Source organism: Benincasa hispida, chromosome 12 (assembly GCF_027475165.1).
Source record: "Benincasa hispida cultivar pf3 chromosome 12, pf3_genome.v1.1, whole genome shotgun sequence".
Classification (NCBI taxonomy): domain Eukaryota; kingdom Viridiplantae; phylum Streptophyta; class Magnoliopsida; order Cucurbitales; family Cucurbitaceae; genus Benincasa; species Benincasa hispida.
Window position 1 is genome coordinate 1,937,198 of NC_143489.1, and position 10,195 is coordinate 1,947,392.

General features: G+C 31.3%; 1 protein-coding gene across 1 annotated transcript; it reads left to right on the plus strand.

The window, feature by feature from the left end:
- Positions 1-9,347: 9,347 nt before the first annotated feature.
- LOC120093022 (RING-H2 finger protein ATL2-like) lies at positions 9,348-9,857 on the plus strand. Its single transcript, XM_039051315.1, has one exon. The coding sequence runs from the start codon at positions 9,348-9,350 to the stop codon at positions 9,855-9,857; it is 510 nt and encodes a 169-aa protein (XP_038907243.1).
- Positions 9,858-10,195: the final 338 nt, after the last annotated feature.

The window sequence follows — 10,195 nt, forward strand, 5'->3', positions numbered from 1 at the left end:
GATTGATTTGAGAGGTAAGCACGACCAAGATTGGCATCGAATCCATGTGGAATATATATCCTATTGGCGTGGATGACATGATCGTTGTGCACAGGGAGAAATAACAAATGGGCTAGCTATATCAGATGACTACTTTTCCTGGTACGATTCAATCACGAGGCGATTTATCACACCTAACGGTGCTTACTATTACTGCATGGTAAGAGATTTAAAATCAGACATTTTTCAAATATATGATATGAATATTGTTTAATATTTATTCTTTTCATCGTACAGAATAATTTTATCAAAGATGTACAACAATATTCAATGCAGCACAACTTACCAGAGTTGGGTTCAATGTGTCACCAAACATTGGTCAACATAGAAAGTATTATTCAACAAACAAGACGACTCAATGTTGCTAACATCGATCGAAGACATATTCGTCGTTGACGACAATGACAGTAGGGGTGAAGCTAATTAGAGGTACACAAAGACAACCCCCATGTGGGGTAAGGGCCAGAAGCGCCGTCTTTAAATTTCATGTAAACTTCTATTTTCAAATTAAAGAACTAATTGTAAATCTTCTTTAGTATCATGACATTTTTTTTAAATATGAGTACAGAATAATTATGTTTTATTATAGATTAAATATATAATTAAGTTTAATAATGAAAGAATTTGTGGACCCGGTTCTAAAATCTTAATATTGTTTTACATCTTCGATTAAAAAAAATAATTAGTCAATTTATGTTTTTTAAAAAAAGAAAAAAATCGTGGATCGGGTCCACGATTATGTCAATCGTGGACCCGATCCATGAGTCTCCATGCGACCGATCAACCAAGTCAGCCGACGTGGTGCTGACTGGATTAAACGCTAATCGTGTACTTGTCAATACTTTTCATTCCCACCTATTTTTAAAAATACCTTCCCATATACCCTATTTTTGTCAATAGTTGAAAATACACTATTTTTTAATTTCATCCTAGGAACTATATGTTAAAATTAATTTGAATATGATTCAATTATTATTTATATGAATGTGATTCATATAAAAACTATAGGTTAAAATTAATATGAATGTGATTCATATTAATACCTTAGATTATTTGAGAGAATAATAAATTATGGTTTATGTTATATGTGATATAACATTAAATATAGGTTATATATGTTATATGTGATATAACATATAGTTTATATATATATATATATATATATTCAAAAATTTTAATTTTAATTTAATTTAATTTAAGTTAAAAGGGAGGGAGACTCATCCGTTATTTTCTCAATGGTTGTCACGTAACAAAACTAAAAAAAGGGAGGAGAGAATCTTGCAACCTCTCTCTCATTCTCTTTTTGTCCTCTCTTGCTCTATGGGAAATGCAAACTAGTTTACAAAGAAGAAAAAATCTCTCATACTCCTTCCTACGCCAAAATTGAGTGTAAGCTCTCATCTCTGCATGGTTCTCGTCCCTGAGAATAACAGGGAACACCCCTTAGTGGTATCTGTTTTTTTTCGTTGAGTTCGTGGACGTCCAGTTCGTGAGATTGGGAGAAGACAACTCGGATTGGAGAGGAACGTGAAGAATTGGTCTTCAATGGGTATATGATTTCTTAATCTCTTCCCTTCTAATTTCACGATAGACAACATGCTTAATAGGTTTTGTTTACCTTATGTTTTCGTCCTCTAATTATTGTTTTGTGAAATCAAAATTGGGACACGATCTTTTCCATTGCGAGTATTCACCTACTCCTTCACAATAGACACTAAGCATAAGCATCTAATGGACATCTATTATCATAGTATTTATAATACTCCCCCTTAGATGCCCATTATATATATGAAATATGTCTCGTTAAAACCTTAGTAGGAAAGAACTCAATGGGAAAAAATCCTAGTGAAAGAAGAACATATTTCATATAATTTATACTCCTAAAGAGTATATTTACTCCCCCTAATGGAAATTCACTTGAGATCTCTGAGTTGCCGCATTCCAATATTGTGCACCAGTTTTTCAAAGATTGTGATATGTAATGCCTTCGTAAATAAGTTTGCCAAGTTATCTTTTGAACAAATTTGTTGTATAGTGATGTCGCCATTCTTTAAGAACATGAGTGTAGAAAAGCTTTGGTGAAATATGTTTTGTTTTATCTCTTTTAATCTCCTTTGATTTGGGATATGCATTCTATGTTGTCTTCGTATAATATTGTTGGAAGATTTTTATTTGAAGATAACTCATATATTTTATGAATGTGATGAGTCATTGATCTTAGTCATACACATTCTCGACAGCTTTGTGAATTGAAAGAATGTTACTATGATTTGAGAAAGTAGCTGTTATGGTATTTTCACCGATCACCATGATATAGCAGTTCATCCATATGTAAATAGATAACCTGTTTGAGATATAGCTTTGTGTGAATCAGATAAATATCCAGAATCTGCATAACCAACTAGATCAAAATTTGATTTATTTGAATAAAAAAAACCCCATGTCAATCGTTCCTTGGAGATACTGGAGTATATGCTTAATTCCATTCCAATGTTTTTTTGTTGGAGAATAACTATATCTTACTAATAAATCTACTGAAAATGCAAAGTCTTGCATTATTAGAAAAATACATAAGTGCACCAATTGTACTGAGATATGATATTTCAAGACCAAGAAGTTCTTCATTATTATCTCGAGGTCAAAATATATCTTTCTTCACATCTAGTGAACGAACTTCCATTGGAATGTTCAATGGATGTGTTGTCCATATAAAACCCTTTCAAAACTTTTCCTATATAAGTTGATTAATGAACAAATATCTCGTCTGCTAAATGCTCAATTTATAATTTAAGGCAAAATTTTGTTTTCCCGAGATCTTTCATCTCAAATTCTTTCTTAAGATATTCTATTACCTATGAAAACTTTTCAGAAGTCCCAATTATATTTAGGTCATCAACATATATAGTTATAATAGCAAATCCCGAATGTGATTTCTTTATAAAAACACATGGACATATTGGATAGTTTTGATATCCTTGTTTCAAAAAATATCCACTCCGATAATTGTACCACATTTGTCTTGATTGTTTTAATCCATATAGCAATCTTTGTAACTTTATTTAATACAATTCCCGAGAATTTGACTTATATGATTTAAGTACCTTAAATCCTTATGGAATTCTCATATAAATATCATTGTCAAGAGATCCATATAAATATATTGTGACTACATCCATAAAATGCATGTCCAAACTTTCATACACAGTGAGACCAATTAAATATCTTAGTGTAATTGCATCCACCACTAGAGAATATGTCTCCTCATAATCAATTCAAGATCTTTGTGAAAACCCTTGTACAACTAGTCTTGCTTTATATTTTATGACCTCATTATTTTCATTTTTTTTCTCACAAACCCATTTGTATCCCACAGGTTTCACACCTTCTGGTGTTCGGACTACTAGTCCAAAAACCTAACATTTTGAAAGTGAGTTTAATTATGCCTCGATTGCTTCTTTTCACTGAAGTCGATCTTTTCTATATCGAAATTCTTCAAAAGATTTTGATTCAGGATCCTCACTTTCAGATATAATATCAAGAGCAGCATTATACGCTGGTCTTTGGAACTCGCTGGTCTACAATGCTTCTGGCGTATTCCAAACTTAGTGACAACTTGCTATGTTAGAATATCAATTTTCGATGGAACATTTGCAGCTCGCATAAGTGACTTAGTTACTTTCTTTACATCAATAAATGTATCTGGTAACTGATTTGCTATATTTTGCAAATGAATTATCTTTTGAACTTCGAGTTCACATTGAGTTGTACGGGGATCTAAATGAGACAACGACGATGCATTCCATGTAATTTTTTTCCAACTTCTTAATTCCTCCCTCTAATGTTGAAAAATTTGTCTCATTAAAATGATAATAAGCAAATCTTGCAGTAAATACATCACTCGTCAGAGGTTCAAGATATTTAATAATTGATGAGAAATCATATCCAATATATATTTCTAACCTCCTTTAAGGACTCATCTTAGTACATTGTAGTGGAGCAATTGGATCATATACTACACAAAATTCTCAGATGGAAAATATTAGGCGTCATAAGCTAATTGTAATGACGGGTACTTATGATAAACTATTGGCTTAATGCGTACAAGTGATGTTACATGCAAAATAGCATATCCCCATATAGATGTAGGAAGCTTAGCTCTCATATCCAATGGTCTAGCAATTAACTGCAAACTTTTTATGAATGATTCTGCTAAATCATATTGTGTATGAACATAAGCTAGAGGGTGTTAAACACTTATCCCAAGTTGACATACAATAATTATCAAAAGCTTAGATATAAATTTTCACCAGCATTATCAAGACGAATAGTCTTAATTATATAATCAGGAAATTGTGCTCTTAACTTAATTATATGAGTAAGTAATCTTGCAAATGCAAGATTTCGACTTAATAATAAGTATACATATGACCATCTGCTAGATGTGTCTATTAATACCATAAAATATCTCAATAGTCCACTTGGTAGGTTAACAGGTCCACATATATCACCATGATTTCGTTCTAAAAATGCAGGTGATTTAGTGCCCACTTTGGCTGGTGATGGTCTAATGATTAATTTATCTTGAGAGCAAGCATCACATAATAATTCATTAGATTGAAGAATCTTCTAGCTCTTCATGGATGTCCATTTGAATTATCAATAATTCTTCTCATTATTATAGATCCTGGATGACCTAATCAATCATGCCAAATTATAAATATGTTTGGATTATGAACTTCAGGTTCGTTGTTGCATATGTTTCAATTACTCATATGTGAGTATAATATAATCCAAAAGATAAAGCAGAAAACTCTTCCAGTATACGTTTTTCATATAACAAATAATTATTACCATTAATATCAAATGCTACAAATTCTAATTTTATAATATTTTTCATATTTATACTGTTACAATTATTATATTTATATCAGAAATTTAATATATATCAGATATGAAAAACAACATTTAATTTATTAATTATAACGAAGAAAGAATAACCGACATACCTTATGCTGAGATTAATACTGAGATTTTATATATTTTCCATATCTTACCTTTTTTTTTTTTTTTTTTTTGAAATTTTAATCTTTCCCAAAATTTTAAAATCAAGATCAATCACCTGAGATCCATCTAAAAAATTCACTTCGATAATTGGTAAATTGATTTGGAAATTAAAAGTTGGACTAAAAGTTTAAAAAGTTACATAAGATTTTGATATAATATTTGGTAATGATAATCGAATTTGGAGAAATTCGAAAATATATAAGATTTAGATAGATTACATAATATTTGGAAAAGTTATGCTGAGATGTATCAAGAAAAGTGCAAAATGCCAAAACAATTTAGAAAAGGCCAAAAGGTCATATTCATTGACTCAATAAGCCTATCATTTTGGGATTCGTCTGATTAGAGAGCTAGGAACACAATTATACAAGAAAGAATTTACTCCTTCCCTATAGTTAGAGTAAGAAGATAAATTGCTCCTTTCAAGGCTGATTCCGGGGGTATGAACAATGAAATGCTCTACCTTTTCCTGGCCCGAGAGGGGTTTAATCATAATTGGACTATGACTAATTGTTCATTATAGGGATCAGTGGTACTTAAAGAGTTAGATGTAATTATATGGATAAAACGGTAATTTGACCCTGTTGTACTTACGAGCAATTTGTGAAGGGTCAATACATTGTTGATTCGTTATATCCAATGAACATAGAAATATATTTATAATGCAAAGAGTTCAACTGTCGGTCCTTAGTGGAGTGGCAGACAGTTAATGAATGCTGATTAATTTGATTAAAATAGTTTAATCAATTAATCTCGTATCATTGGAGCTTCAATCTATAGGATACACATTCTCGACTAGCCCCGTGAAAGTGGTTGTTATGCTCTGTTTCACCGATCGCCATGATATAACAGTTCATTCTCATGTAAATAGATAATCTGTTTGAGATATAGCTTTGTGTGAATCAAATAAATATCCAAAATCTGCATAACCAACTAGATCAAAATTTGATTTATTTGAATAAAACAAACCCATGTTGATCGTTCCTTGGAGATAATGGAGTATATGCTTAATTCCTTTCCAATGTCTTTTTGTTGGAGAAGAACTATATCTTGCTAATAAATTTACTGAAAATGTAATATCTAGTCTTGTATTATTAGAAAGATACATAAGTACATCAATTGTACTAAGATATGGTACTTCAGGACTAAGAAGTTCTTCATTATTATCTCGAGGTCGAAGTATATATTTCTTCACATCTAGTGAACAAACTTCCATTGGAATGTTCAATGGATATGCTTTGTCCATATAAAACCTTTTCAAAACTTTTTCTATATAAGTTGATTAATGAACAAATATCCCATCTGCTAAATGCTCAATTTGTAAGTCAAGGAAAAATTTTGTTTTTCCGAGATCTTTCATCTCAAATTCTTTTTTAAGATATTCTATTACCTTTGAAAGCTTTTCAGGAGTCTCAATTATATTTAGGTCATCAATATATACAGTTATAATAGCAAATTCTGACTGTGATTTTTTTATAAAAGCACATTGACATATTGTATTGTTTTGATATCCTTCTTTCAAAAAATATCCACTCAGACGATTATACCACATTTGTCCTGTTTGTTTCAATCCATATAGCGATCTCTGTAACTTTATTTAATACAATTCCCAAGAATTTGATTTATACGATTTAGGTACCTTAAATTCTTTTAGGATTCTCATATAAATATCATTATCAAAAGATCCATATAAATATATTGTGACTACATCCATAAGATGCATGTCTAGACTTTCATACATAGTCGGACCAATTAAATATCTTAGTGTAACTACATCCACCACTAGAGAATATGTCTCTTCATAATCAATACAAGATCTTTGTGAAAAATCTTGTGCAACTTGTCTTGCTTTATATTTTGTGACCTCATTATTTTCATTTTTTCTCTGACAAATACTCACTTGTATGCCACAGGTTTCACACCTTCTGGTGTTCGGACTACTGGTTCAAAAACCTGACGTTTTGAAAGTGAGTTTAATTCTACATCGATTGCTTCTTTTCACCAAAGCCAATATTTTCTATGTCGACATTCTTCAAAGATTTTGGTTCAGGATCCTCACTTTCAGATATAATATCAAGAGCAATATTATACACAAAAATGTTGTCAATAACTACATTAGTTTGGTTCCATCTTTTTCATGTCATGACATAGTTTATTGTAATCTCATTCTCATTTTTAGGTATTTCACACTCCTCACTAGTCACGTCAAGGATTTTTTCATGGGTATTTGCATCCTCAACTAAGTCTTATTGACTATTTATTATTTTTCTTTTGCAATAATTTTTTTCTTTAGAACCGCTGGTCTACCACGCTTCTGGCGTGTTCCAAACTTAGTGACAACTTGCTGTGTTGGAATATCAATTTTCGATGGAACATTTGCAGCTCGCATAAGTGATTTAGTTACTTTCTTTACATCTATAAATGCATATGGTTTGCAAATGAATTATCTTTTGAACTTCAAGTTGACATTGAGTTGTACGGGGATCTAAATGAGACAATGACGATGTATTCCATGTAATTTTTTTCCAACTCCTTAATTCCTCCCTCTAATATTGGAAAATTTGTCTCATTAAAATGACAATAAGCAAATCGTGCGCTAAATACATCACTTGTCAGATGTTCAAGATATTTAATAATTGATGGGGAATCATATCCAATATATATTTCTAACCTCCTTTGAGGACTCATATTAGTACGTTGTGGTGGAGCAATTGAAACATATACTGCACATCCAAAAATTCTTAGATGGAAAATATTAAGCTTATGGTCATAAGCTAATTGTAATGACGAGTACTTATGATAAGCTATTGGCCTAATGCGTACAAGTGACGTTACATACAAAATAGCATGTCATCATAAGGTGTAGAAAACTTAACTTTTATAACCAATGGTCAAGCAATTAACTGCAAACACTTTATGAATGATTCTTCCAAACCATTTTATGTATGAACATAAGCTTTAGGATGTTAAACACTTATCCCAAGTTGACATACAATAATTATCAAAAGCTTGGGATCTAATTTTCACAAGCATTGTCAAGACGAATGGTCTTAATTGTATAATTGGGAAATTGTGCTCTTAACTTAATTATTTGAGCAAGTAATCTTGTAAATGCAAGATTTCGACTCGATAATAAGCACACATGTGACCATCTGCTGGATGTGTCTATTAATACCATAAAATATCTCAAAGTCCACTTGGTGGGTTAATAAGTCCACATATATCACTATAAATTCGTTCTAAAAATGCAGGTGATTCAGTCACTACTTTGGTTGGTGATGGTCTAATGATTAATTGGCCTTGAGAGCAAATATCACATAATAATTCATTAGATTGAAAAATCTTCTATCTCTTCAATGGATGTCCATTTGAATTCTCAATAATTCTTCTCATTATTATAGATTTGGATGACCCGATCGGTCATGCATGTTTGGATTATGAACTTTAGGTTCATTGTTGCATATGTTTCAATTACTTGTATGTAAGTATAATATAATCCAGAAAATAAAGCAGACAACTTTTTCAATATACGTTTTTCATACAAATAGGTATTACCATTAATATCAAATGCCACAAATTCTAATTTTATAATATTTTTCATAGTAATACTATTACAAATTATTATATTTATATAAGAAATTTAATATATATCAAATATGAAAAACAACATTTAATTTATTAATTATAACGAAGCAAGAAAAACCGACATACCTTTAGAGCCTACCTTCAACGAGAGAAATGAAAAAGCTTGTGTCGATAATGTGTTATAAACTTGTGAAGCACAATGGAAAGATGAATACCAATGAAATATAATATTAAAAAATATAATATAATATAATAATAAAGTAAATAAATATTAAAAAATATAATATAATATATAAATAGATAAAATAAAATAAAATAACAAAATACGAAATAAAAAATTTCTCTAAAATATCCATCTCCTCTAATTTTCATGGATTTTGCCAAATGTGTGTCTTTCAAAACCTATTTTACCCTAATATTTATAATACCAACTAAATATACATAATATATATATATATATATATATATACATACATAATATATATATATATATTTCTTACGTTTTGATTTTGGATTCAATTTAAAAATGTGAGAATTTCGTGTGAACATGGTTAAAATTTTTCAAATATATATTATGTTGTTTGGTAGACCAACTTTACTCTTTAAGAAAACCCCCCAAATATGCTCTCAAATCCTCCCTTTATTTCCACAAAAATCAGATGGGGTTCCTCTATTTCTCCATTAACGCCCATTTATGCTCTCAAATCCTCCATTTCTTCACCACAATCCTTCTCCAATTGAAGCTTCTCGCCGCCCATTTCCGCCTCCTCAAGCTCTCGCCGGAGCACAACGCCGACTCTCCCTTCGACCGTCCGACTAGCTTCGTCTTCCTTACCGAAGGCCCCTGCTCCTCGCTGGTCACCGTTCCGGCCGCCGATTTGCAGGGCAGGATCAAGAAGAGTCTTCCGATCGTTGCGTTTAGGGATTTTATTGCAAAACAGGGGATGGAATTTGGGGAAAATGAAGAAGATGAAGAGAATCGGATTTGTACGGTCTGTTTATGTGAAATGGAGAGATCGGAGTCGATGAGAGAGCTTCCAAACTGCTGCCATGTCTTCCATAGGGAGTGTTTTGATGCGTGGATCGATGAGTTTCAAATTACTTGCCCTGTTTGTAGATCCCTGCTTTTACCCGCCGGAGAAGGTGGTGGGTTTCGATTCTTCCAGTGACCGTCAGTTTCAGCCACCGCCGTCGGCAACTCTCCTCATAATCTCTCTCTTTTTCTTTAAATATAGGTTTAGATACTTTATATTTTAAAATGGTTCATTTTGATCCCATAGATTTAAAAGGTTCATTTGACTCTATATTTTTAATTTAGTTTATTTTGGGTTCTTATATTTTTAGAAATTGTCATTTTTGGTTTCTTCATTTTCAATTTTAAATGATAGAAATGGTCACTTTTTTTTAAAGTTCAATGGCCAAAATAAATCAAAGTTGAATGTAAAGACCAAAATGACCTGTACGAAGACCAAAATGAACTAAATTTTAAAATATAGAGACTAAAATG

Bases quoted from the DNA above. Each gene is read 5' to 3' on its own strand.
- LOC120093022 (XM_039051315.1), top strand. From the start codon at position 9,348: ATGGGGTTCCTCTATTTCTCCATTAACGCCCATTTATGCTCTCAAATC.